Source organism: Grus americana, chromosome 15 (assembly GCF_028858705.1).
Source record: "Grus americana isolate bGruAme1 chromosome 15, bGruAme1.mat, whole genome shotgun sequence".
Lineage (NCBI taxonomy): Eukaryota > Metazoa > Chordata > Aves > Gruiformes > Gruidae > Grus > Grus americana.
The window spans coordinates 11,742,557-11,770,539 of NC_072866.1; the positions used below are offsets into that span (position 1 = coordinate 11,742,557).

The 27,983-nt window shown below is 57.1% G+C and overlaps 2 protein-coding genes across 6 annotated transcripts in view; one reads left to right on the top strand and one right to left on the bottom strand.

Moving 5' to 3' along the window:
• RADIL (Rap associating with DIL domain) overlaps window positions 1–18,406 on the top strand; it is a 31,529-nt gene extending 13,123 nt beyond the window's left edge. Inside the window, exons 4-17 of one of the 5 annotated variants that reach the window (XR_008579408.1) lie at window positions 5,338–5,633; window positions 6,714–7,379; window positions 7,549–7,586; window positions 8,684–8,844; window positions 9,583–9,695; window positions 10,568–10,805; window positions 11,560–11,732; window positions 12,012–12,162; window positions 12,501–12,691; window positions 13,518–13,890; window positions 14,184–14,323; window positions 15,181–15,320; window positions 15,896–17,891; window positions 18,098–18,406. Coding sequence is in view for 3 of the 5 variants with exons in the window: in XM_054843063.1 (XP_054699038.1) it covers window positions 5,338–5,633; window positions 6,714–7,379; window positions 7,549–7,586; window positions 8,684–8,844; window positions 9,583–9,695; window positions 10,568–10,805; window positions 11,560–11,732; window positions 12,012–12,162; window positions 12,501–12,691; window positions 13,518–13,890; window positions 14,184–14,323; window positions 15,181–15,320; window positions 15,896–16,001 (2,786 nt within the window). In the remaining 2 variants the exon portion in view is untranslated. Of the gene's footprint in view, window positions 1–5,337; window positions 5,634–6,713; window positions 7,380–7,548; window positions 7,587–8,683; window positions 8,845–9,582; window positions 9,696–10,567; window positions 10,806–11,559; window positions 11,733–12,011; window positions 12,163–12,500; window positions 12,692–13,517; window positions 13,891–14,044; window positions 14,085–14,183; window positions 14,324–15,180; window positions 15,364–15,527; window positions 15,596–15,895 lie in introns of those variants that run through there. The other 4 variants (XR_008579409.1, XM_054843063.1, XM_054843065.1 and 1 more) reach the window with 4 other exon arrangements.
• Window positions 18,407–18,817: 411 nt separating this feature from the next.
• On the bottom strand, window positions 18,818–27,898 carry AP5Z1 (adaptor related protein complex 5 subunit zeta 1). Its single transcript, XM_054843067.1, has 17 exons — window positions 27,801–27,898; window positions 27,372–27,509; window positions 26,809–26,995; window positions 25,330–25,474; window positions 24,791–24,903; window positions 24,115–24,283; window positions 23,542–23,679; window positions 23,124–23,161; window positions 22,882–23,044; window positions 22,435–22,613; window positions 21,787–21,929; window positions 21,024–21,173; window positions 20,783–20,894; window positions 20,294–20,391; window positions 19,930–20,062; window positions 19,548–19,762; window positions 18,818–19,253 (listed from the first exon to the last, which is right to left on the bottom strand). The coding sequence occupies exons 1-17, from the start codon at window positions 27,839–27,841 to the stop codon at window positions 18,983–18,985; spliced, it is 2,433 nt and encodes an 810-aa protein (XP_054699042.1). The 5' UTR covers window positions 27,842–27,898; the 3' UTR covers window positions 18,818–18,982.
• Between the last annotated feature and the right edge of the window lie 85 nt (window positions 27,899–27,983).

Genomic DNA, 27,983 nt, shown 5'->3' on the forward strand with positions numbered 1-27,983 from the left:
GGGTGTGGGGCAGGGAGAGGGTCCGGGGAGCTGTGGTCCCCCCGAGCTGCCTGCGGGAGATGCACCCCACACCAGTAGCTTTTGCCTGCGTTTTGGACACAGCGGGGTGGTGCAAGTGCTGGGTGGGAGGAGAGCTGTGTTTTAGCTGCACAGCTCTTGAGTAGAGTTGGTACTTAGTGCTCTCCTGCATAAATTCAGTACCTGTGACCTCAGATATTTACCCCAGCCAGTCTAGGGGTCCACAGCAAATCCCCATGTGCAGCAGGCAAGACCATCAGTGCTGCCCGCTCTTCGCGTCGCTGGGAACCGGCATCACGGCATCCCACACCTCGGCGCAGCGTGGTGCTCAGCAGAGCACTGTCCCATTCCCCCGTACCACCTGCCTCGTCTCCCCACCTGCATCCCCCAGGCCGAGGCACCCCAGGCAAATCTGCAGGAGCAATTAAACAAAATTAAAAGCTAATGAAGAGAGAGCAATGTAGGGCAGGAGAGCCCCTCTGGAGGTGCCTGACTGAGCCCAGGGCTGGCAGGAGGAGAGAAGTGCATCATTAGGAACCAGCAGGTTAATAAGTGACCCCAGCACAGAGTAATGAAGTTTCCATCCTTCTGCCCTCAGCTAGAAGCCCTGCGAGGACAGGGATGGAAAGGTTTAAAATCAGGTTTTTAAGTTACATGATGCCCTTGATGGGTCTGACCTGCTGAGGGAGGGATCTGGATCAGGCTCAGGAGGTGTTAGCCAGGAGGTTTTGCTGGGATGGGCAGCGAGTGGTTCCTCACACCTGCAGGAAAGGGTTGCGATTGTCAGAAATAATCCTGCATCATCATTAGGTTACCCCAGGCGCTCGGCAAAGAGGAGCCAAGGTTCCCCCCACCAGCAGCAGAGCAAATGGCCCAACCTGTCCCACGCCAGCGGGGTCAGGGCTCCTTTCCCATCCCCTTTAACGAGGGCTGGAAGGAGCCCAGGCCCGCGGTGCAAAGGGAACCAGCCATGGGCATTTTGGGGAGAGCAGATGCTGCTGGGGTCCCACCAGCCACAATTTGCGATTGTGATTTTGCCTGGGTGCCCCAAAATCTGCGTGTGGAGTTTGCAGCTTTGGGGGGTGCTGGGGTTGTGGGGAGGTCCCCATCAGCGCAGGGATCCGAGGGTGGGCTCACCTCCAGCCTTGAGCTGGCACCTGATGGTAAGCCAGGGCTCCCTCCATCCCTCGCCGTGTCCGGTCCTCGTGTCCGCTCAGGGAGGGGACACTACGGCATCGGTCCCAGCTCGCTGCACGCGTGATGCGAATGGAGAGACAGGAGCTCAGGCCAGGGAGGGAGCTGCAAAGAGAAGTGCAGAGCATCCCCCTTCGGCCCTTTCTCCAGCCGGGATCAGAGAGCCGTTAAGCACTTTGGGAGAGCGGTGACTCTAAACCCAGCTGCTTTTGAACAAAGATCCAAGTGCAATGGTTATAGCACGCAGTGGGGAGGGCCACGTGGCAGCTCGCTGCCTGAGCCCAAGGTCACATCAACTCTCGGCCTCAAATTCTCCCCCTCGGATGTGGGAAGCAGCATTCCCACCCGTGACCTGGATCCTGGGTGGGGAAGGTAAGGCTCCCACGCCGGCCAGGGGAGAGGCAGGATCCAGGCTGCCCGGCACGGGAGCAGGCAGCACCAAGCTGGCCGGGGCTTGGCACCCCTCGGTGATTTCTGCTGGAGTAGCAGTTCCTGACCAGATCGCGTGCCCTGGATCTGGAAATAAGCCCATTACACTTTCAATGTAGATATCGCTTCATTTGTTTCAGCACTCCTGGGTGGAGTGGTGGAAATTCTCCATTTTTTAACCTTTGGGCATTTTCCATAGCTGACCAAGCTCTTCCGAGACACAAAACCTACACCCACGTTTATTTAGGCTGTCTGCTCTGCAGACTACACAGCCCTTATTTTTCTTACCCATTAAGAAATCTCACTTCTTCAGCCCTTTATTTTGGTGGCAGGCTCTGTCACCAGTCTTGCCCCATGCCGGTAGCACTGCCAAAGGGACGCTGCAGGGCTGGGACTACGCTTTCCCACCCCATCCGCAGGCTGTCAGGGATAGATGGGAGTGATGCAGCACATCTGGGGGAAGGCATCTGCTTCCCCCTCATCCAGCACCTCAAAAAGACACAAAATTACAGGTGTGATGGGGACTGACTGCAAGTCTTTGCTACCAGGGTCACCCTTGTCACCAGCATCAAGCTGGCAGAGATCTCGCCAAGCATCAGCTGCCTACCCCATGGTCATGGGGTACTGGTGTGGAAAATGCAGCATCTGTGCAAAAAAAACAAAGGGACTTTGGGCATGCAGCTCCCTAGGGAAAAACCAAAACCCAAAAACCCCAAAGAGGAATGCTGCAAAGCAGGATCCCCAGGGAAATACCTGCAGGGCCCTTCCCCACACAGGGCATCACTGGAGCAGCAGGACTGGGACCACTGGTGTCACACAGGCTGGTGCATCACTGCTCACCCTGCTGCTGAGCTGGGGGAAAGGCTCCACACCCAACCATAACCAGTTAGCAAATAGCTTGAGTTTTATCTGCTCAGTTACCCATTATCCTAATTACCTTATTAGCTGCTTCCAACTGGAGAGGAAGGTGTTTACTTCTCATGCCACTAATTAGCAGCACAGGTAGAGCATCAGTGCAGTAAACGAGGCTGATGGCCTTTCTCACTGCTACCCCTGGCCCTGCTCTTTTTGGGGAGCGACAGGGCAGCGGTTAGGGAGCATCTGGGGAAAACACCCGCAAACTGGGGGGTGCTGGGACAGAGGTGCAGCACTTGGCATCTTTATGGCATTCATCTTCCTAAACAGCCCCATTTTGCACCGTGTCCTGCGCTTCCTGGGGCTTTCCTGGGAGGCGTGCACACCTCGAGAAACTTAGGAGTTAAGGCTGTTATATTAAAAGATGCTCTGCCAGGTACCTCTGAGGATCTGGCTTTGATATACCTTAGCACAACTGCATCCAGGCAGGATTCCCTGCAGGGTCTGCGTAGCAATTACATTAGGAAGGACTAGCCCAGAGTTAGCCCCTCCTGGGTAAATTCAAAGCATTTCTTCTTTCCTGGAGTCCATGGAGTTATTTATTGACTGTTTTATTTCTCAGCCAGGAAAAGGGAAACTCTTTCCTATGCTGAAAAGGAGGCAGGTCCCAGCCAAGACCCCAGGCACCACAACCGGCAGGTTTTTCCCCGGGATGCAGCATGGGTTTAGAGGCAGCAGCTCGGTGGGGGCTGGCTGGGGGGTGTGTGGTGCCCCTGCCTGGGGTGCCCAGCTCTCCCTAAGGGACAGGGTGCGATCCTGCCCCGTTCCCATCTGCATCGCCATGCGGCTTCAGCAGCTGATGGCTCTGCCCCGGCTGCGCTGCCTGAGATGCTTGTGCAGCGTTTTGGGTAGGATAGCCCGCACACGCTCGGGAGGAGAAAACAGTACCAGAGGATTGAAAAAACATAACCTGTTTTATGGCGGGACTTTGTTATGCTCAGGAAAAGAGCTGTGTTTATCTTTCCAGCGCAGCTCCAGGGTTAGCGGGGAGCCTGTGACAGGGGCTCTATCAGCAGTAAAAAAGCAGCTTTTTCCTACACAAAATAAATACAGAAGCTTCCTTTCCCCTAGATAAGGGATCGGTGATGGCGTGTCTCTCTGGGTGGTGGGACCCCAGTTCCAGCAGCCCCTGTTCCCTCCCAGTGCAATGAGCTCCAACAATCGCTGCTCCCCAGGATCCGGCCCCTCTCCTCCTCCACTCCCACGGGCCGGGCTGGGACCTGCATCGCCCCAGCCATCCTTCATCCCTTTGGCCCATTTCCATGCTGTGGGTTGGGGACAGGGCTCTTGGGGGGAGCCAGGGCCTCCTGCAGACACATTTGGGGTGGCATCCCCAGCGGCACGGCTTGGGCTGTGCCCCCACCCGGGTAGGCTTGTCGCACCCCTTGGGTTTCATGTTTGCAGGACGCAGCTGTCCCATGCCGTGCCGCTGGCCATAATGGGGACGTGAGGGAGGCCGATTGCCTTTTTAAGAAGGATGCAGGGCACTGGACTGCTCGGGGCGGCTTGGCCATGCCTTGCTCTAATCCCAAGGCATGTAAACAGCAGGGGCTATTTTTCTCCTTCTCCCACCCTCATCCCCATCCCCATCTCTTTCATTTTCCCAGCAAAGGAGCGTTCGATTTAAACAAACAAACAAAAAAATGTATTTCAGAACCGGCAGCCCATTCCTCACCAAATAAGGCAGATGACTTTTTTTTTTTTTTTTTTGGATCTGAGCTTGTGAGTGTCCCTTTAAGCAGCCCTGGGCACTAGGCTCTGCGCTCTGCCGTCCCCGCATCCCGACGACTGTCCCCAAATCTCACCGGCCGAAGCCGTGAGCGGGGCTCTGGCTCCGTGCTGCACTGACCCTGCTGCAGTGCTGCTCCCGCAAGGAAAGCCTTTAGGTCTTGTCCCCACTCTCCGTCCTCCTCGAATGCCAGTGACCTGCTCCCAGGAGGCTGCCCACCCGAGGTACGAGCATCGCCCATTGGACTTGCAACTTCTTATTTCTCCTGCAGAGCTCAAGCCATGCTTGCAGCACAGAGGGACCCTCAGGGACCCCCCCCGGCGCTGGGGACACCATGCGAGGGGCTGCTTTTGCAGCTCGGCCAGGCCTATTCATTTGCTCCGGCTCCCATTCGTCTTGCGGACAGCTCTTCCTGAATTGATGCTTGGTGGAAGTTAATTACAGCTTGCTCCTGCGGCAGGCAGGCAGGCAGCCCGGCGGGCAGGCTCCACTGCAGCTCACAGCTCCCATGCCTGGCTGATGCTTGGGGGACTGGGGGGGGGTCCCCACAGCTCCTGCTTGCTGCTGGCCACTGAGTGCTGAAGGCCCGAAAGCAGCATCCAGGCTTCCCCCCCCCCCCCCCCCCCCCAAAGATTGAGCTAAATTTCTTTTTAGCACAGATTTCCTCTCCCCCTCCCAGCCCTGGCAGCGTGGCCGGGGTGCGTGGGGGATGCTGCAGACGCTGAGCCCGGTCTGGCTGCCCCCCGGTCAGTGGGGTTTGGGGGCTGGGGCGGGCTGGGGCACCCCCTTTTCGACGATGGCATCGGGGCACAAAACTCCTTTTGTCGGTGTCCTGGCATCACCCTTCATGGAGGGCAGGGGACCAGGGGACATCAGCCCAGGGAGGGTGCGTGGTCCCGGGGGGGCCCTTCAGTTGCTCCATCCCCACTCCCACGCTGCAGCATCCCTCCAGCCGGAGAGTGCTGCGGCTGCGGGGGTCCCAGGAGGTGGTGGTGGTGGTATCGGGGGGTGTGTGGTAGCTGACCGCTGCTCTCCCCCCCCCATCCCCGCAGGCATCAACGCCCAAGCGCGGAAGCTGCAGCGGCACCGGGCGCGGGGGGCCCGGCGGCCGCCGGCGGGGGCTGAGCGGCGCGGCCCCCCCCCGGCCCTGCGGCGCAGCCTCAGCGAGACCAGCCTGGGCCACCCGGCGCGGCGGGCCGGGGCCGGGGCCGGGGCCGGCGAGCGGCTCCAGCGGCACTGCTCCACCCTGCCCGGCAGCCCGGCGGCGGCGCGGAGCGGCGGCAGCATGCGGTACTCCCTCTACCAGTCCCCGCACCTCCTGCTCCTGCAGGGCTACAGCCAGCAGCATGTAAGCACCGCGCAGCTTCCCGCTCACCCCCCGGCACCCCCCGGCACCCCCCCGCTTTTCTCTTCCCTCCCGCCCCCGTCCAAGCCCCGGGGAAGAGGGGCTGCTTGCATGGCCGGAGCTGCTGGGGTGGGGGGGGGGGTGGTGGCGCGGAAAAGCATCCGTTAGAAAACGAGCGGTGCCAGCTTTGGGACTTGCAGCCTTGTCCCCAAGTCTGTCCCCAAGCCTGTCCCCAACCATGGGGGGGCGCGGGGCCGGGACCCACGACCCCCGGGCAGTGCCCCAGGGGGGCACGGGGGAAGCCCCGCAGCAGCAGCCCTGCCCCGGCACAAGGGAGGCCCGGTTTTGCGGGCGATGGCTGAGCTGTCCCGTCCCCGTCTGGCTGCCTCGGTAGTGGCAAACGTCATGAGAGGCAGCAAGGAGACAGCGCGTCTGGGAGCCCCTGGTCCCCAGCGCTGGAAGCACTTGGAGACCTGGAAAGGAATGGGATGGCTCTTGTAGTTAATGGCTACTTTGTCCCCGTTGAGGATCTGGCTGTGCCAAGCTTTCCGGAAGGGTGACACTGGCACTGCAGCCCTCACCTGCCTGCAGCCATCCCGTTAGTGCAGCTGGGGAAACTGAGGCACGGGGTGGTTGTGGGAGCTGCCTTGGGGCGTGCGGGCAGGCTGGGGGAGAAGGCAGGGCAGGGAGCGGCTGCTCTGACTGGGGTCCCACCATCCTCACCTGGGCAGGGGGATGCAGGCATTGCTGCAGTCTGGGGAGAGAAGATGGGAAGGAAAAGCAGCTGCAGAAAGGGTGAGGGGGGAGAGGTGGAGGGAGGGCTCTTTATGTCCAAAGCAGCCCCTTCTACTGCATGCCCAAAGTTATTGTGCCTGTTTACTAGCGGTCCCAAAGCAGGAATTGCTGCTGTTCTGCTCGGCAGCGAGGAAAATAAGAGAGCAACGTGTTTCTGCTGTGCAGAGGTGCAGCAGGCGAGGGCACGGCTGGGGACAGAGGGAGGCTGCAGCACCCACTGCATGGCGGGCAGGAGGGTCCCTTCTCCCCCCTCCTCCCTGGTTCATGCCGCATCTCCCTGCTTGGCAGGACAGCTTGGTTTACCTGCTGAACCGTGAGCAGCACACGGTGGGCCAGAGGACGCAGGCGAGCAAGCCCAGCATCAGCCTGTCGGCCCCCGACATCTTGCCCCTGCACTGCACCATCAGGAAGCTCCGACCTTCCCGGCATCACTCAGAGGAGAAGCTGGTGCTGGAGCCCATCGCTGGTGCCGGCATCTCCATCAACTTCACCGAGGTGGCCCGGACGGTCGTGCTGCGGCACGGGGACCTCCTCTCCCTCGGTCTCTACTACCTGCTCCTCTACAAGGATCCCATGAAGGCGCAGCCGCTGCCGGCGCAGACCCTGCTGAGGCTGCGAACCCTGCACTCCGCCGTCCCCCAGGGTCCCCCCGTCTGCGGGGCGTGCGGCAGCCTGCTCCGGGAGAGGGACCCTGCCACCAAAAAGCAGGGCCCGTCGCCTGTCGATGGCCCCAGGGCACCCCGCAGAAAGCTGCTGCTGGAGTTTGAGCCGGCGGCCGAGGACATGCTCCTGCGGCGCATTATGACCCTCATCGAGCCTGGGGGGGACGACCACAAGCTGACCCCTGCCTTCCTGCTCTGCCTCTGCATCCAGCACTCGGCCACCAGTTTTGAGCCGGGTGACTTCGGGCAGCTGCTGCTTAAAGTGGCTAAAATGATCCAGAGGACAGTGTGGGTCAGTCAGCGGTGGGACAGGGGTGTTAGGGGGGTGGGAGTGTTGCTGGACCCTCCCCGGGGGCTTCCCCCGGCCCGGCGCCTGGCAGCAGTGAGTGCTGGTTGGGGCAACGCTCGTGCCACCCTGTCCTGCTGTTTTTCACTTTGCTTTCCCTTCTCTCCCTGCCCAGGAGCGGACGCGGGAGCTGGCTGAGAAGCAGTCCCAGCAGTAAGTGCAACCCACTGCTCCTCCTCATTTTGCCCTGAAACAGGGAGAATTCAAACCAGTTCTTCCACAAGCAAGGGGAGCCCATGACTGGTTATAACCGCCCTTCCAGCGCCGATGCACGCTGCGTTTTCCAGCTCAATCCTATGCATTTGGTGCTCTGGTCCTTTCATCACGGTTCCTGCAAGGACCCTGCTTGGCAACGTGTGGGGCTGGAAAAGCAGGCGAGCTTGGGGGAGGGATGGAGGATAAGGACCTGCAGCAGCTCTGGGGTCTTCTCCAACCGAAGACCAGGCCAAGGCTTTGCACGTGGAGCTTCAGCATCCCTGGGGGATGTAGCAGGGATGGCTCTGGTGCGAGGTGTCACCCCGTTCATGCTGAAGACCCCCCCCGTGGAGCGAGGATGGGGCTGGTGTTGCATGCGTGCATCCAGGGATGGTGGCACATGGTGTCCTGGGCTGGGGAGCACCACTCCGGGGCTGCCACAGTGGTGCGGGGCGCTGGCTCCCAGTGGGGTGTGAGGCCGGCTTCCCAGCCATTTCCAAAATCCAGGCTCCAAAGCAGCATCTGGAGAAACTGTTGGTGCTTGCTGTGAGCTCTCCTTTAGGACAAGCTCTCAGGATGCTTCCCAGGCCTTTCCTATAGCAGGAAAAAGCAGTTCAGCAGTTGAGAAACTTCCCAGATGCTTTTTATTTATTTTGTTTTATTTTTGAACAGCTCGGTGCGGGCAGGCTGGGTTTAACCATCCAGAGCTGGCAGGAACAGCACATACTTCTTGGGGAGAGCTGCTCTTCAGCCATGAGTATTTACTGCAGCTCAGCTGTATTAGGGGGAGTCTCTCCCCCCAGAAGTGGCACCCCAGAAAGGCCAGGTGGCCTTTGGCCAGCCCGGTCCCTGCAGGGTCCCCTTTGCTATCCCACAGAGCAAGAACCACCAGATTTTTGCTTCCAAAGGGTCTTTCTTCCTAAGAGGTGCTAGGCTTGGGGTGGAGGGGGTGCAAATGCTCTCCTGGCATTGCCCCAGGCTGGCTGTTTTCTCCCCAAAAGTTTGAGTGGGGATGCTGAGGAGCTGCAGCTGTAACACCCGCTGTGTCTCCCCAGCCAGGACCCTGCCGCCCTGTCCCGCTTCACCATCACGGACCTTCTCCCGGACCTGCAGCACATCCTCTTCTGGATGGCCAACGCCATCGAGGTTCTCTACTTCATCCAGCAGAAATCGCCCACCTACATCCAGAGCATGGAGGAGGAGCTGGACGTCAGAGGTACGGCTGGACGCAGCGCCCTGCTTGCTTCTCCGGCCGGAGCGACTTTGCTCTGCTAATCCCCATTCGCAAGCGGTGGTCAGTGCCCCCGAGATGCTCCTTTAACCCCTCGTAATCCTCATCAGCAGGGACGTCTCCGTGGTGCAGGCTGGGGTAATCTGTGCGGGAGGAGCAGCGTCGCATGGTGCTGTGGTGCTGCTCAGCTTTGGGGCCGGGTTGGGTTGTGTTTGTGGTCAAGCCTCCCCTTTCCACCACGGCAGCGTGTGGTTACTGCCTCGGGGGTGGCTTTCTGCCCCCCCTCCGGCCGTTGCGAGGGCACCTGGATTTGCAGGCAGCCCTGCAGAATTGCTCACTGGTGAGCCCGTGTTAATGCCAGCAGGAAAAAAAAGAAGAAAAGGAAAAAGGAATTAAATCAGCCTCCGAATCCTTCTGGACTATGCAGCAAGTTCAAACATTCGTAGGTCAGACAGGCTGTTGGAAGGAGGGGTGCAGCCCTGGGCTGCCTGTGGGGCAGAGACCCCCCCGGGCTGTGCTGCCAGCAGCGTTGCGAGCCATGGGAGGTGGCAGGCGGGCGCGCGCTGCCGCAAGAGGAGCCTCTTTGCCCCTGTTGAGGGATGCCATGGGGGCGATGCCAGCTCAGGAGCACTAATAACTCCCACCCTGGGAATCTGGGGAGCGGTGAATTTGGCCTGCCTTGCTGCTGCAGGTTAGCTCCTTCACCTCCTCTCTGCTCCATAGGCTCCAAGGAGTCTCTGTTCTCCTCCACCATCACAGCCAGCGAGGAGGCGATGACGGTGCTGGAGGAGGTGATCATGTACACCTTCCAGCAGTGTGTCTACTACATCTCCAAGGTACGCGCTCCCTGGGGAGGGCGGCAGTGTCCCACAGGGCCAGCACGAGCATCCCCAGCAGCTCGCGGGCTGTGCAGGAGGGGTTTTTTAAGCTTTCGCTCTTTAGTGGTTGCATCACACTGAGGTGTTTTCCTTTGGGCTGAAGCACCCTGATTTTTGGTCACAGCCCAGGAAAAGTATTGAAGTACTGTGGCGTGTTTCCCTGCCTGCAGTGCAGCGGCTCAGGGGAGGCGTTTGGGGAGAGCTGCTTGGCTCCGGCCGGCGCGGCATAATGGTGCGATTCAGGGCGTGATGGAAAGGGGCCCCTGGACCGTCACCGTTGGACTGCGAGAGCCGGGCGGCATGGGGAGCGGGGAACAGAGCGGGCAGTGTGAGGCAGGAGAAAGGCTGCTGTGTGCGGGACGGCCCTGCCTGTCCGCTGGCGTCGGCACGCGGGGATGCAGGGGTTGCTCCTGCACCGCTCTCACGGAGCAACACCCTCGCCTCTCCCTTAGCCTCAGCAGAGGTGGGCGCTGCTCCCCCATTTAAGCAATAGGGAAAGGTCACCCCCCTCGGTCCTGGTTTTTCTTTCACCCTTGTGCCCAGCTGACCGGCTGCTGCCCTGGTTCAGATCAGTTTTCAGGTCCCTTTACCTGAGCCGTCCCATGTCATCACCGCCAACTGCTAAAAGCGACAGACACGGTCATTTTATTTTTTTGAACACTTGCACAACACTGGAGCGCATCGAGGCGGGGCTAAGCAGGATTAGCCCCTTTCCAGAGCAGCGCCAGCGGGGTTTGCTCGGCTTGTGGAGGTGACAGGGTTCGAAGGGTTTGGCTTACATCAAAACCCCCCAAAATTAGTCTGCTGTGAGCGTGCCGCTCTCTCGGCAGTGTCTGTACGTGTCGCTCCCTGCCCTGCTGGAGTGCAACCCCTTCCAGAACGAGTGCTGGGAGAGCTGGCGGGCATCCCCACCGCTGCCCGAGGAGCTCCGCAGGGTCGTGCTCATCTACCAGGCAGCGCTGGACCTGCTCCGACAGTACGAAGTGCACCCCGAGATCACCTCCCAGATGTTTGCCTACCTCTTCTTCTTCTCCAACACCCTGCTCTTCAACCAGCTGCTGGACAAGGGTCAGTCCTCCTTGAACACCCAGCCTGGACTGGGTCACCCGTAAGGAATGGGTCCTTTGAGAGCCCCTCCAGTCCATCCCAGTGCCACCTTGGGGGGTACAGGAGGGAGGGAGCTTCAAGCAGCTTGAGGGGGCTGGAGATGGGCAGGTCTCAGCACCGTTATGGGGAGACGAAGCACAAACCCATTTGCTGAGCTCACGCAGATTTGCTTCCTCACCTCTCTGTCCCCTGGTCCCTCTGGGGTCCGTTCTCATACGGATTTGGCTTTTGCCCTGGCTTCTCTTCCTGGGCCCATGCGCTGCTGGGCTGATGTCAAGCTGTCCCTAAGTAGGCCCCCCCCCCCCCCCCCCCCCCCCGTCCCCAGCTGCTGTCTCCAGGGTCCCCATTCCTAGGAGGGGTTTAACCCTACAAATGCCCCATCCTCACCCTCTGCAAGAGCACTGCCCTTTTGAGCCTTAGCAGAGGAGGCTGAGAGCAATTTGGAGGGCAGCTCATTAATAAACTACTGCAGCCTGCTTTGTAACTGAGGAGCGAGATGGTGTTCGTTAGCCCTCATTAACGGAACAGCCCCGTTACCTGCTGTTAGCACCAGGTAAGGTCCAGCCACCTCCAGGAGCTACAGCTACGGGATGCTGGGGACGTTAACCATGGATTTATTTCACTGCCCTGGGGCAGGGGCTGGGCTCCGGCTGAAGGATGGGGGGACCAGGGGGCTGTTTCCTGACACGTGCTGATGGATGCTCTGCTTCCGCAGGCTCCTCTCTCGGCTGCTTCCACTGGTCGCAGGGGGTGAAGCTGCGGGCCAGCGTGCGGCTGCTCCTGGACTGGCTGCGCGGCGCCGGCTTCGAGCAGCTCGCCAACCAGTTCTTCGCCAAACTCGCCAGTGTGGCCAACCTGGTGGCCATGCCTGGCTCCCAGCTGGTCCAGGTGAGGGGTGCTGGGGGGTCGCAGTGTCGGGATGGGCACGGGCAGGAGAGACCCAGCTCAGCGCGTGGGGGTCCCTGCAGCGACGTGGCCCTTCTCCTGCAACCTGTCACCAGCTGCCCCTTCCTGGGGCGGTGGGTCTGTGGATGGGCAGTACCGAGGAAGGAACTCACTCCATCTTGCCCGGCTTCTCCCTCCCATCCCCCCTCGTGAGCCCCTGCCTCTCGGAGAAAGCGGCTCCTCGCCTCTGCCGTTTGCTCTATGCTCTGTCTCCCTGCTCAGATGACCTGGCCGTCCCTGCGAGCTGAGTTCCCAGCGCTGAGCCCCGTGCAGCTCCACCGGGTGCTGAGCCAGTGCCAGGCGGTGATGGACGTGGGCTGCATCGCAGCGTGGCAGCCCGGTGAGGAGGAGAGCCTGGCCACCTTCCAGCCCGGTGAGCCCCTGGCTTCGCGCTCGGTGCTGCTCCGGTCACCGTGCTCCAGTCACCCGCAGGCTCCCTCCAAGGTTTTTATGTACAAACCAAACAGCCAATTCCCTTCCCCTCCCTGGGATCCTGTAGTAACTGCAGCGATCAGGAGTAACCACGGCCCCGCGATTCGGGTGTTGCAGAAGATACAAAGTGCCCTCAGAAGGGCCTGGGGCTCTTTCTGTGTTCCCTCGCAGCTCACCGTGTCCCCAGTCCTGCTGGGGGACCGTGCGTGGCTGAGAGGCGGGAGGCAGGAGGGGGGTGCAGCCCGGGTCAGCGCTAGCCTCCCTCCCTCTGCCTTTCAGATGAGATGCTGGAGTCCTTCGACAACCACCCACCCATCATCCTGCCCAGCGGGGGCTTCAAAGTGGACCTGGAGGTGGAGACGTTGGACGACAACATCTACCGGCACCTCCTCTACATCCGCCACTTCCTCTGGAGCCTGCAGAGCAAGAGCCCCCAGGCCGGCGAGGGACCGGGCTCAGCACCCCCAAAGGTAGCCTGCACCCCAAGGAGGGGCTGTTCCTCTCCTGGGTGGGCAGGAGGCTCTCAGGTCCCTCTGCAGCCCCTCCAAGCCTGGCACCAAGGGCTCGCTGCCCTCGCCTGCGGCGATGCCCTCATGCAGAGCTGCTGGAAGGATTAGTGCTGCTAATCCCCCAGCCTGGGGGTGCGGGAAGGTGAGCTGGAGGGACAGGCTGGTCCCAGCAATCTCGTTAGCGGGGAGGAGGGAGGAAAAGGGGATATCTGCAGGCAGAGCTCCCCTTCTCCCTGCACGTTCCACCATCCTTCCTGCCCTGCGCCCTGCCTGTGTAGCTAGGCAGACTTGCACAAAAGCACTAATTAGCTAATGCCTACAAGGCACAGGAGGGCAAGACATGCTGTGGGTGCTAAGCTGTACTGCCATTCATCTCCAGCTCCCTCCAGCAGGTCCCCTTCTCCTCTCCTGCCCTATGCCCATCAGCTGCAGCACCCACAGGTACTGCTGCCTCCTCCTGCCACCCTGGGGCCACGTCACCCAGCTCTGGGGCCACAGGAAGAGCCGTGCTCTCCCTGTGTCCCCCTCCAATGACATCCCCGGCAGGGACATGACCAGGAGTCCCCTCCTGGCTGGCTGTGAGGGTCCGCAGCATGGTCCTGGCCGCAAAACTGGGGCGCAGGAGCTGTGCTGGGAAGCCAGGACAAGCCCTGGCGGTGTCTGAATTGCCAAGGCTTTGGCTGGAGCCAGCAGCCGTCCTGCCTGCAGAGCAGACGGTGGTGGGGTGCAGGTAGGGTGCGAACAGCACCCACGGGGGTTCCCACAGAGCATTTTTCTCCTTCTTAAGAAAGAAGCATGCACGACACCAGATGTCCTGGAGGTGAGCACCGCCACCCAGGAGGACTACTGCTCCCTGGGGGGCTGCGTCGAGCCGGAGGTAGAGGGGGGCTCCCCGCTCTGCCTGGCCACCAACGGCTGTCCCTGTGAGCACCCCGCTGGCGAGCCGCAGCTTCAGGAGAAGCTCAAGCAGCTGCAGCTGGGCAAGGGTCTGGCCCCCAAGGCTGGCCCAGCACCCACAGACCCCTCCTGCCTGCTGACGCCACCCACCACCCCCCTGAACTTTGACTCTGGGAGCCCGGAGTCCCCACAAGGCACCAGCAAGGGGCTGCAGGACCCTCGGAGGAACGGAATGAATGGCACCAAAGGCAGCACCCCCGAAGGTACCGAAAGCTGGTGCTGCCCTGCTTTGGGGGTGCAGGATTGGGGCACGAGGGTGGTTGTTGCCGGTCTGTGTAGCCCTCCCCGTTCACACGGTTCCTGCAGGGAACTGTGCTTGGACAGGGCAGGTGAGAGCAAACGGAGCATCTCGTCCAGCTCCTACCCCAGTAGAAAACCAGCTCTGGGGCAACCCAAGGTCTGCTTTGATGGGGTTTTGGGGGTGAGCTTTGTGTGGGAGGTTGTGAGGCTGGGTTTAGGGGATGCCAGGGTGGTAAGCCGGTCTCTCCACTGCCAGGATGCTCACCGACCCCCTACGACTACCCCACACCAGAGTCTTCCAGCCGCAGTTCTGCCACCGATGACTTTTGCTACGTCTTTGTGGTGGAGCTGGAGAGAGGCCCCATTGGGCTGGGGATGGGGCTGATCGATGGCTTGGTGAGTTTGCACTGACTGTGGGACAGGGTTGATGCCCCTCCAGATAACTGGAATGGGACATGTGGGACGTTTTATACCCCAAGAAAAGCCAGCAAAGAAGCTAATGACTTCCCCCGGGACTAGGCTGCTTCTCCTGGGGAAAATGAGGCACAGAGTGATATCTAGGGAGGAGCAGATCTCCACTCCTGGGTTTCTGTGCCGTGCATGCAAAGTCCATCACAGCTGTCCTGCAGCTGGAGAGAGCAAACAGGCTCAGTGCTCTTGTGGAAGGAAAAGGACTCAGCCGAGGTCTTTCCTCCACCCTTCAGCGGGTGGCAAGGGAAGCGAGGGGAGCAGGGAGGCTCGCAGGGTGCCAGAACAGCTCCGCCAGTGACAGCACTTGCTGCTCTCCCTGCTCTTGCATAAGGCCGCGTTGCAATCTGGCTTAGCGCGGTGGATCATCTTACTAAGTGGCCTTTCACAGCAGTGCATTAGTCAGTAGGAAACAGGGCATCACCGAGCCCCTGGGACAGCCGTGAGCACAGAGCTCCCATCCCAGGGCAGCCGCAAGTTAACAATGCTTTACTCTTAATTAAATTGCACAAGAAAATATTACCCCCACATCTCCTTTCTCTGTATAAAATCATATAAAACCAAAGGTTTGCATTTCCTTCCTGGTACTGTTAGTGATGCCGTCCCCAGCACCCAGCCATCAGCTTCCCCGGTGCCTCCAGGGTCCCACCTGGCATCAGGCACCCGATTAGCTGTGAGCGGCAGGGGACAGTCACCCTGCCTGGGGAGCTCAGCCCTTTGGGACCACAAACGTTTTGTGTCCTCTCCGCCCTGGCTGGTCGCTCACCGCCTTTCCCTGCCAACAGCACACTCCTCTCTGCTCCCCGGGGATCTACATCCGCACCCTGATCGAGGACAGCCCTGCGGCTGCCGACGGCAGGCTGTCCATCGGGGACCGCATCCTGGCTGTCAATGGCACCAGTCTCATCGGGGCAGACTACCAAAGGTGAGTCGCACCTTGCCGGAGGGCCCGGTCCAGTATTGGCACTGTGGGAGTTAATGCTGAAGTCCAGGTTTTTCAGCTGTTTCGCAGCAAAGAGCTGCACAGGGTCTCCCTGTGCCTGGTGCTACGATCCCGGCCAACAACGCAGAGGCGAGCTGCAGGGAGAGGAGTGACCTGCCCGGGACACTGGACAGGAGGGCAGGCAGCTAGGTGGAGGGATTTGGAGGATGGAGCAAAAGCTAGAGAGCCCATTTGGGAAATGCGGTGGCGTGAAGCATCTCACACCCCGCCTGGCTGCCGGAGGCAGAGCTGAGGTGCCCACAAGGCAGAGCTGCTCAGGGCTTGTTTGCCCTCGTCCTGGCAGCACTTGCGTGAAGGCCAGGCCAGGCTCCCCGTAAAGCTACATGCAGAAGAGAAACAGACTCTGCTTGTAACGCTGAGCAGGCGCAGAGCAGAGGGTGCAGGTGTTTTGCAGATGGGGGGTGTTTTGCAAATGCCCGTGACCTGGCAGGCTCCCGGGGGACTGCCAGCCTGTGGGGAGCCAGAATTTACCTCTCTCCCTTTGCTGCTCTCTGCAGTGCGGTGGACCTCATCCGCTCCGGAGGGAAGAAGCTGCGGTTTCTGGTTGCCAAGTCAGACATGGAAATAGCCAAAAAAATCATTTCCAGCTCCTCTTCCTCCTAGTCCTTGTGGTACGAGGGTCCTTCTGCAGCAGCTTGTGGGTGCAGCTCTGGTTAAGGCTGACCTTGGGGAGCCTGGAGTGCAAGAAGGAAGACCAGGACTCCACAACTGCCCTCGACTTGCTTTTCGATACCTCGCCCCTGCGCTGCAGTGGATGAAAGGACATGCAAAGGTGGTGCACACTTCTCCCACCGCACTGGCTGGGAGCATCATTCCTGACCAATTGCCTGGCCTCATCTTATACTCTGTGTCATCCTTCTCAGGAGCTTTCCTCTTCCTTTGTCCCCCGTGGTGGAGGGCAGAAAGGGAATGCTCCCCCACAGGGGCTGTAGGCAGGCTCCTCTGTTCCTCTAGGCTGGCAGCCCTGCGTGATCCTCCACGCTGGCAGACAGAAGGCTTGAAACACCTTTGGGATTTAAAGATCAGCACATGAGGCAGGCCTGGGCTTCGCTGTGGCAGTGGCCACCTGAGGCGCTGGCACATCAGGCTGGAAGAGGGTGCCCAGCTCTGGGGGGTGGCAAACGCAGCACAAGCACCCGGGAGCAGAACCAAAGCAGGATGCCTTGCCAGGAGTTAAGTTCCCCGGTGCCATACCCTAAATCAGGTGCCTTTCTGCTGCTGGGCTACAATCACGCTGCCCCCAGACCTGCTTTGGGATGGGAAGCAGCTACAGCAAAGGGCTAACAGCACCAGCACCTCCCTGTGAGTCCTGGGGGGAGCCCCTTGAAGAAAAGGACTCTCTCGCCCTTGCTCACGCAGCAGATTTATTGCCCGGCTCTGGCACCACAATCCTGGCAGAAGTCCCCCGGGATTGAGCCAGCAGCATGGGGCATTCACAGCTGAGAATTTCCCCATGCAGGAGCTACTGTCCTCTCCAAGGGGTTACAGCCAGGTTAGTGCTTCTGTGCCTGGCCCTGGCCCCTACAAGCCCAGAACGGTGGGTTTGTGCCACCCAGGACCTGAGCCAGCCTGGCAGCGTGCGGTGCCAGACTGGAGGTGTGGCTGACACCAGCCCAGGCAGACAAATGACATCTTGGCACTGCGTCCTGGTCCTCTCCATCCAGCTTTGCCAGGCCATGATATGGCTGCCCCCTTTCCTGCCCAGCTCAGAGCATCTCAGAAGTGCGTGCTGCTGACATGCCGATGGGTGATGACGAGCAGCAGAGGCTCCTTCAGAAGGTCAGTCTTGAATGTCCCAGAAACAGTCCCAGCTCTGCTGTCTGCTGCCAACAGCAACGGTGTCAGCAGAGCCGGGTTGGCAGCTCCACCGCGCGGCTGGCCGGCCCCTGCACACCCGGCCTCCTGCCTGCCGAGTCCTCCCTGGAGCAACATTAACGGGATAAACCCGACCTGATTTCCACATACAGACAAATACCAAGACCTAGTTTAGCCGAACCCTATTTGAACAGCTTGCTACAAAGCCCTACATCACACCCTGTGCTTAAACCAGCATGGTCTAGGCTCTGGCAGCAAATCAGATGTTCATACAGCATCTCGCAACAACAGTGCTCCGAAGATTGCAACGCTAAAAAAGGGACGCTTAACAGGGTTGGCCTTAATTTTAAACCTCACTGCTGTAGTTTTGGTTTCTGTGCTTAGTCTTGCACTTCGCAGAAGGAGACATGTCAAAATAATCCATGCAGGGGAAACAGTCCACTACTGGATTTCGATGCAGCCTGGCCTGCCTTTTCTAGAGCAAGATGGACAAAGCACCTTCACCGAGACACTAGTGCCTTGCTTCTCTGCTAGGCCATGCTCACGCCGGCTGGCCTGGGGTCCCGCCCCAGCAGGAACATCGCATCCCTCCTGCCACTGGCTCAGCTGTACCAGGCAGGCGAGCAAAGGCTCAGGGCCCCGCAGGGCTCCTGGTGATTCACTCGACTGAATGGGTAGGTATGTTGGCCTGTCATCCTCCACGGAGCTCAGCAGGTTTGTAGGGCAGGAGACGGCTGCCTAGAGTCCCTGGGCAAACCGCATGCACTCTGTACTCCCCTCTGCCCGGGAACCGGGGCTCGGAGGAGGCTTGGTTTGCACTAGACAGAATTGGGGGAGCACCCTGGCAAGATCCAGTGGTACCAACACAACCTTCTGCTCCCCAGAGCCTGACTCCGCAGGCACACCTGGAGTGGGGAACAGCCCCAGAGCTGTGTTGCTTACAGTGCAGTCAGGTATTGAAACAGACTGTAAATAAACCCGGCTATTTACTAGCGTGCACGAGGGCTTGCTTCTCCTGGGAAGAGCAGTGGGATGTATTTACTTCCCCCATTTGTTAATACTGTACAGCTTAAATGTGTATAAACTTCTCACACAGATACAGAACACAGCATGGCGCCTGTTTGACAAGGGGCTAATGTATGTTAAGACATGCTCTTGGTGTCAACAAGAAACTGGATCAATAAATCTCTCTAAGCTCCCATCTGGTAGCTGTCTCTTGGATCTCGACACGTTCGCTCTGATGGCAAGACAGAAGAGCAGCAAGGGCTCGCAGCAGACTTAATGGAGTCACTTCTGCTTTCTCCCACCTCACACCGGCCTTCGCTTGGCTGATCTGCTGCAAGCAGAGAGGCAATAAAAGCAGCACGTGCATAGCCAGGGTGTAGCGAGGGCGAAGGGCAAGAGAACCAAGTCAGAGGAGGGGAGGGAAGAAGGACGTCTGCAGAGGGGCATGGTGTGCTGGCAGGGTATTAACGCACGCACTCGCCCTCCCGCCACATTCACATACATCCAGTGGGATTTTCAATCTATACTGGCCAGGGGAGATAAGACAAATTAGGAGACAGAAAAGCAACAGGCACTAGGAGACACAAATACAAACAGCCTCAGACCAGAAGAGCTGCCTCAGCTCTACTTATTCGTGTTTTCTGTTTCATTCACAACCATTTCCAGTTCCTCACTTCCAGTGCAGAGCAGGGCCTCAGCCCTGAGCATCAGCAGTGTCCAATGAACTACAATAGAGGCTGGAGCCTCTCAGAAACCTCATGCCCTCACCCTGGCATGAAGCCCGGAGTCGGCTCTAGGAGACGGGTGACAATCCTCAGGGCAAAAGGGAGGGAGTCATTCACCTCTCTCTGAAACCGCGTACTGGCCACCTCTACAGGCGGCGTGAACACAAACTGAGCCACACTTGGCATTTTCAGTAGGTTCATGAGCTCAGTTGCCCGGATAAGGATCTCCTCGAGGTCCTCCTCACAGTAAACAGCGGTGACAGCAGGGCTCTGCACAAATGTCCTCATCTTGGACAGGAACATGGACACTCTGCAGGAAAGAAGGACATAGACATCAGCTGGCAGGACCTTTGCACCCAGCAAGATCACTACTTAAGCCTGTGTACTCCAAAAGATTCTGTTGCAGGTGAACACCAGATGCTACCCACCCCCTCCTCCTGATGCAGAGAGTGTTAATCAGCAGACAAATCCCACTTCCCCAAATTGCTCCTCCACAGCTTGTTTCCTCTGTCCTGTTTCAGTTCCAGGTTCCATTAACACTAGCAAACATCTGTGTGTGGACCCAGGAGACCTGCACATTTCAGCCCTTGCCATCCCTCCTCACCTGGGGATCAAATCCTGGCTGCGAGCTGCCAACTTGGTCAACGTGGCCATGAGGACACTGATGGCGCGGGGTGCATAGCTGGGGGTGCTGGCCAGTGGTCGGAGCTGGGTGATTTCAAATAGCATGGCCTCCAGAGTCTCAAAGAATCGGTTGATCTGCTCCACGGTGCAGCGCTTGTCGTAGGACACAGACATGTACTCTCCAATAGCCCAAACCTGAAGCAAAGGCAGATGTGCTCAGGGCCAGCAGAAGAAAAGGGAAGGAAACAATTTTTAGGGAACAGCAAATCAGCTAATGCTAGGACAGAGGAGAGAAGGAAAGGGAAGGTGACCAACAGATTGCACCGCAATTGGAGCAACCTGTGCAAGCAGGCCCTGCTTACCACATGGGTGAAGATGGCCTCCTTGTTCTGGATGTTGCTGACTGTTCCTGAGAACTCCAGAATCTCCGTGGACAGTTCCACGATGAGCGCAGGGCGCAGCTTGCACAGCATCACCAGCTGTGAGCCCAGCACCCTAGAGAAGAAAGATGGGCAGAACTCAGACCATGGGCAAGGCGGTCATCACTGGCACAGTGGCTGTATGCTCAGGATGTTTCTAGCGGGGCTGAAGGTGCAGCTCCCATTTTGTACCCTCCAAAGATGCGTTGCAGCAGGGACCAGGCCACAATGGAAAAGGCTCCTGGGCTGCCAGGCTGCAGCCAGCAGAAGGGTTGGGAGCTTGGCTGGGCCTCCTGTCCCATCTCACCTGTACACGTCATCTTTAAATGCTGGGATCTCATAGAGCTCGTCACTCCTCTGCAGCAGCAGCACCACCAGCTGGTTTATCAGCGGTCCATCTGCAAACTGAGAAACAACTTTAGGTTCAGCAACATCAGTGTCTTCCAGCAGCCAAAACCCAAACTAACCAGTCAGATAAGGCAGCTGGCACAGAAACAGCCTGATCTAGCAGGAGGGGAGCAGCGCACAAAGCAGGCATCAGGCACTCATTCTGCTCTCGCAGCTGCCTGAGGGAGCAGCGTGAAGCCCGACACTGCACCATGGAGCTTTTCTGCTCCTCCAGACGAAGTAGCCAGCTCAGTGCTGGTACATGCCAGCATCAGACCATCCCACGCCCCCCTCATGCACCCCTCTGTTGAAGCTGCAGTCTTAACAATTTTGCTTCTACGACTGTGCTTCACATAACAAGATATCCCCATAGCACAACTGGGAGCCAAACTCCCTCAGAAGGGCCTACCTCTGCCACCACCCTGAAAAAGAGCTCCAGTAAGACAGGGACAGTCTCTGCACATTGCACGACCCTTGGGCTGCTGGCCAGGGATCCCAGCAGCTGCCGAAGTGGAATCAGCCTGTGGGCAACAGAAGAGTTACTGTTGAAGGCTTGTTCCCAGCTACTCTCCTGGCTGCCCCTCCCTACTTCCCCACAAGACCTTTGAGCACTTTGAGCCTTGTGGCAGTCTCCTACAGCAGCCTCCTACCTCTCTGGGGCGTCCTCGGGAGCAGACTTGGTGCGGAGAAGATACTGGAACATGCTCTTGTAGAGGGGATGGCGAAAGGCTTCCAGACAGGTGGCTGGCTTCACAGCTGGGTCGCTGGCAGCCTTCTCAGAGGTAGGAAGAGCAGTTGACCTAGCAGGAGGCACACACAGAATGTGCTGCATTATGAGAATGGGCCAGGGCATAGCTGGAATACTGAACAATGGAATAACTCCCTTTTCACTGGAGCAGGGACAGCAAGTTGGTCTAATCCAGGCCCTCTGGAAGCCAGAGAACCAGGATGACAGAAAATTATGAGCTCAGACCTTCTCCCCCAGGCTCAGGCAACAGTTCCAGAATTGCTTCTGTATCACTCCTGGGAAAGGTGAAAACGGTGCTCTGTATCCCTGTCATGAAAGCCCACTGCCTCTAGGATGACTCCCTCTTCTAAGCACTCCAGAAAGAGCTGCTAATGTCAGGGAAGACAAGGAAGAGCAGAGATACAGCACTGAGAACCAGTGCCAATCCTAGCCCATCTTCCTGGAGACTCACAGTTCCTAATGACCTCAGGAAGAAACTTCTGTATGACTGCAGGAGAACAAAGCCAGAAACCTGACTGTTAACCTGACTGTAGCAGATGCCTCTTGTTCTGTGACAGCAGCAGCCAGAGGGCACCTGAGGCTCAGAGAAACATCTGCCAGGCTATGGTCAATGCGAATGCCCTGAGTAGCAAGCAAGAAGTAGCAAGAAGGGAAGGTAGCGTTACCTCAGCTGGATGTCCAGAGCTGCTGTCAAACAGGGCAGGTCAAGCAGCAAATGGAAGATCTCAATGGCTGTGCCAGCATCCAGCAGAAATGGGAGAAGGTCCACAAACTCAGAGATAAGGGGTGGGCTGTTCCACGCCAGGAACTGCAAGGAACAAGCACAAACTGCTGCACTATCCTGCTACTCCACCACACACCCAGAGGATTCTCACACTGTGACCAAAAGGGACAGGGAAGGGAAATTCACTTCTGAAAAGCAAAACCAGAGAGGTCTGAGGGTTTGGTCAAAACCTGGTAGGTTGATGGAAGCTCAACACAGGCATCTGACAGCTGGTTCAGTGGCTGGCAAGCTGCAACTTATTAAAATTTTCCAGAAACAAAGTGCTGTGTCCTAACTGCGTTCACTGCGCCTCCCAAGCCACTGGCAGTAATACTAATGCAGACTTTCCTCTACCGGCAGTGCTAATCACACCCAGAACCCTCTTCCCTCTTCAAACTCACACTTGCTTTTCTAACAGTCCTTTTTGCCTGTGCTCTCCCTAGCACTGCCATGAAGGCACATGGAGGGCTCTGAGGTGCAAACAGAAAGTTCTGGGGTACAGAAAGGAACGTGCAGCAGGCTCTCTGCTGTGCTGCTCGAGCAGTTGTACCTTGAAGAGATTTGGAAAGCTCTGCCTGAATATGCTGGAGGTCTCAGTGAAGAGCTGGCTGTTGTCTTTGCAGAACTGGACAAATTCGAAGGCCAGTGATGGGCTGTGGAAGAGCTGAGCCGGGATATCAGTGAATAAGTGTTTGTAGATTGCATCGGAGTCCACAGCTGCCATTTTGCCTGGGAGGACACAGCACATTGCTGAGCACAGCCTACCCAGCAGCCCTGCCAACAAGGGCTCCAGGAGCTAAGCTAAATCTGGGTTATGTTTTTCTTAAGAACACAGGACACCCCAGCTCCTGGGTCTCCTGGAGTGAGACCATCCACCCCAGAGTACAGCCAAGGCTGAATTACCCCCTCTGGCAGCCAGCAAACTGCCAGGACAAAAGGCTGCGCTGAGAGTAGAAAGGCTAGCTCGTGGAGGGTGTGGTGAGAGCTGCTGACTTACTGTGGTCCAGGAAGAACTGGGCAATGGGCAGTAGTGCCCTGGCATAAGTGGCATCCCCACAGATTCTGCCATGCAGGATTTTCAGGAAGGAGACTGTGCGGTACACATAGGAGGAGTCCTGTTTGCAGATGATGTCCATGATTGTCACTGCCTCGATGAGACACTGCAGGAGAGCAGAGAGTCAGATCAGAGTGGGAGAAGCCACAACTCCCAAAGTTTCAGCCCCAACTCTGTGTACTTACAGCTTTCTGCAGGTCTCCATCATCTTTCTTCAGGGGTCCTGCCAGAGAAAGGAGTCCAAGTTAAACTTTTGAGTCCAAACAGGAACATTAGGCTATCAGTTTGAGCACTAACACAGACTTCAGGACAGGTGGAAACACATACTGATCCCGATTCCAGGCTAATGAGAAACACATTCCACAGCTCCACCCTGCAAATCAAGGGTAGGAGACAGAACATGGCCATTGCCTCCAAATCCCACCCAACACCCCAGCTCAGGGCTGATCAATAACTTGCACCTGCAGCTGCAACAGGTTCCATGCCTAGAGCCTGACTACAGACTCTAGGGAGTGAGATCCCAGCCCAAAGAGGCAGCGAACCAGAAACATTTTCAAGAACTCTACCAAGAAAACTCCAAGGAGGGTTCATGGCAAGACTCACGCCGGTTGCTCTGCTCAATAAGCCGCTGGCAGTACTCAAAGGCTTTTTCCCGCAGACGGTCCTTTGGGGGAAGCATGCGACTAGATGTGGATGTAGAGACTGCGGACATAACAGACCTGTCCATTCCCGATTTGTCATCTATGGAATAAACATTACCACGTATAGGCTCACGTCATGGGCAGTGTAACCCACACAGCTGCCCAGCAACACCAAGGGAGCTGTCTGTCCCCAGGTGCACTGCGATGAAAAAGGAGGCTAGGGAAGAAGGGAGGGATACAAGAACACTGAGGACATGCTGTCTCCTACCACCCAGGCTTTTTTTCTCAGGGACCCACGGGGTTTTGCCTAAAACCAGGAGACCCACTGAATGGATAATTCCTCATGGAAACGTCGGTGAGGATCAGTCAAGAGGTTTTGTGATATTCCCTCCCAAAGTTTCCCTGCTTCCAGTCCAAGAGCTCTGAACTCTTGCCTATATTTCTGCCACTTGCTGGGTTGCTGGTGCGTCATCTCAGAGCACACATCCCTCTTGGGGGTACAACCAACACTGGCCTGCAGCCCTTCAGTTCATACCTGATTTTGGGGTCTTCAATCCCTGGCCCCCGTAGCACAGCAGCCAATTTCGCAGCATGGAGAAGGCCTGCACGTTGAGCCACTGGTCCTGTGTGTAGTACTGACCCATCGAGAGCACTGTGAAGAAGTCAGTGGCAATGGCACCATCCACCTCTGTGACAGGACCAGGCTGTGAGAAAAGATGCAGCAGGTCAGATCCCCAGGAAGAGGCTGACAAGGCAAGGAAAACTCCACTGAGCCCATGGAGACAAGTAGCCCTCGTTTATATGTACTATGGGGCCTGCAGGGAGGCAGTTATCCAGAGAGAGAAGAGCCAACTGTGTTGGATTCTCTTCCCCAGCTGAAACATCCCAAACATTCCCCTTCTCTCTCACACAAGCCTCATTTGAAATCAGCTTTTACTCTGAGGTACATGGTCACCAGAAGACTCTCTCCTCAAAACTACTTCATGGATCAAAATTCTGGCTCTAGAGCAGAACTCCTAAGTCTTGGAGCTATAAATCCCCCTGCTTTGATTTCCCATGTGTCTTGACCACTTACCCCACAAAAAGTGACAAAGAACAGCAGCCCTTCTAGGTTACCATTTCCCAAAAGAACCTGATTCTGGGAACCCAAAAGAGCAGGTACCTGTCTAGCAAATGCCCCCATGAGATGACCACAGCAACTCGGCACTCACCTGTCTGGTCCTGGGATTGGAGAAGAAGCCTCCAGAGGACTGAGGAATTCCTTGCTGAATACTCGCATACCTCAGCCAGTCGGCCATCTTTTTACTGACTACATTGGTCTGCTCTGTACAAGGAAAGTCACAGGGTCATTGCTAGAGCAGGCAGAGAAGCAGACATATCTGTTTCTCTCACTTTGCTTGATGCTCTTCAGGATAGCTACAATTTCACACTCCTACAGCATCTGGAGACCTTAGCTAGGGTACATGTTACTGTGATACAAATCCATACAGAACAGAGACTCTGGCACCCAGAAGGGGTGAAAGCCAGAACAGAGACTCTGGCACCCAGAAGGGGTGAAAGCAGCTGAAGACCCAGTTCCATTTTTGAGTGGTGGAATATCTTGCCCAATAAGTTCACCATCCCTGTGGCAAAGATGTCACTTTTAACAGCAGTTTCCAAGTCCTACTCCCAGCCAAAGCCTTCAGAGAGCCTTCTGATCGCTGCACAGATCACAGCCAGATGGTAATCTGAGGCCTTCCTATATATTTACCTTCAGTTAGAGATTCTGGTGAAAGACTGATGACTTTTGACAGGACAGGAAGAAGGTACCGAGCACTCTGACCCTCAGGCAGTCTTCTTTCGAGGCCTTTTACAATACGCTGCCCCACAGCAGACACTTCAGCCTTCTTATTTCCCTTAAAAATAAAGCAGAGGTAAAGCTAGGCAGATAACCTTCTACTAATGCTAGAGACCAATACCATACAAACTCTTCCATCACACATCAATACCAATGTCAAACATAAAAAGAACTCACAGCACAGGCTATTATACCACAGTACAGAGAGATCTTCTGCAACGTGAATTAACAGATCCCATGAGGGGAAGTGTACGCTGATACAGCAACAGGTTTGTGGACAACCAGCACCTGAAGTGGAAATTAACAACTGCAATGGACCTCTTCAAATTAAACACTATGATCCATCAATTCTAGAGCAGAGTAGTAGCACTAACTACTCCCCAGGTGGTCAGTTTGCTAGCTCAATTGTTAAATTAGAAATTTATGAACAGAAAACGGACTGTTGTAACATGTTCTAGGACTCTCTGGTTAGTCCATATCCTCACAATGCAGAAAATAAAGCAGATTCCTCTTTTGTAAGCTGTTACGGCTGCAGCTCCGAGATGCTGTCAAACCCTTCTGTCCAATACAACTTTGTTAAAGATGACAGGTGGACCCAGACTTTTGACAGGCTTTTTTTCCCCATGAATGTCATCATGCTGACAAGAAGCAAACCTTCTCTGCTGCTCAGGGTCTTGGGCAGCTGGCTGCTGAAGGCAACAAACACCAGTCTCTGACACTCCCCATCTAATAGTCAGATTTGTACCAGATCACTAGGAGCAATTAGGAAATGACAGGCGAGCATCCAGTGAGGAATTTCATACAGGAACCTCACCCGTGACTGAGGCTACTTTCTGTGCTTCTCTTGTGAACAGACATGGATAAATCAACCAAAGCAACATACAGAGAAGGAAGTTTAAGTTTCAGTGATGAGGAGCTGTGCAGTGAAGGAAAATGGAAGAGATAACCCTACTCCTCCTGCGGATACATTGCTGCAGCCCACTGCAAATGATGGGGCTGCTTATGTGTGCTGCTGACATCTCTTGTTGCTCAGAGGAAAACCAGATGAACTCAAATCAATGGCAGGTTTCCAGCTCCTAACACAACACCAGAGACTGTGTCTTCTGGAAAACCAAAAGCTTTACAAAAAGAACATCAGCTTTGCTGAGCCAAGAGGGGCAAAAGGGCAAAGAGAAGGAGGATGATGTCCACCCAAAGTAGTGACAAATTAAAACACAATGATGATGTCTGTAAAGGCTCTGCTTTTCATGTGTGGCTGCCTTCATGAGTGAGGTTGCTGCCCATTGCACTCATGTTAGAGAAGTGATACTCTTTGAGCTCAGCAAACAGGGAACAATCAGAAAGCAAATCCACATAGACAAGAGAAGATTTCTGACTTGACAGATCATTTACCTGAGCCAAAAGGACAGATAATACCAGGCTCAAGAGCTTTGTATCTTGAATCTCATTACAGGAGAGGATCAGATCATTGCAAGGCGACATCTCTCTCAGGATGGCGGCACATAACACCTGAACCTGCTCAGTGTACTTGGACGAACACAGCACCATCTGCAACAGTTCCACGAACTTGCCATCTAGCCTGCAAGGGTCACAGTAAAGCAAGAATAGATTCCGATATTTATTTCCTACATACTCTTAGTCTTGGGATGATCTCGCTTCATAGTGACTCTGACCAATGCCATCTTATCATCTTCATTTCTGAATTTTGTTCCTTAGTGCAACTTTAAAGAGTGCTCAGTAGCACAAACGCTTGTTATTCACTGCAAAAGGAGGTATGCCCCTTCTGCTTAGCAGTGGGGAGAAAAAGGCAAAGAGGGGCTTTATGTTTATATCAAGCCCAGTGTTTTCAAAACAGGGTGTTTTTGTAAAGCACTAGCACCCCCCCCCCCCTTCTTTCCCCCAAGAAAGTCAGGCTTCCGTTCTTGCCAACATCAGAGAGACTCAAGGCCACTCACTTGCGGGGGTACTTGGTGGCGGCGACGGTGAGGTGCAGCCTCTGGAGACAGTCCACGGCCTCGGGGCCCAGCTCCGGGCCCTGCAGGAGGGCGGCGACGCGGGCGGCGAATCTCCGCAGTTCCTCCTCCTGGATCTCCCTGGGGGGGGGGGGGCAGCGGGCGTCGGACCCCGGCCGCGGCCCCTCCGCTCGGGCCTAATTCCTGGCCCTCCTCAGAAGCCCTAGGGCTGCAGGGGTGCACCCACCACCCCCCTCCAGCCCCCCAACCCGGTGAGGCAGCGCCGGGGCCCCGCTCCCCACTCAGCTCCAGCCCGACCCCCGCCAGCCTCTAGCCCAGCACCCCCGACAGGGCCCCAGCCGCCCTCCCCCGGTACCTCAGCGCCCACCCCAGGCTGTCAGCCCCCCTCCCAGTGCCCCAGCCCCCCGGTACCTCGCCTGCTTGAGGAAGCTCTCGGCCGCCGCCGTGAACATGCCGGATACTGCACCGCTCTCCTCGCCTCGGTACGCGGCTAAAGCGGCCCCGCAGAGGTGGGCGGTCCGGCTAGACCGGCTCCGGGGGAACGATGCTGCTGCTGCACGAAGGTTCCGCCTGCCAGGGAAGTTCCGGTGGGGG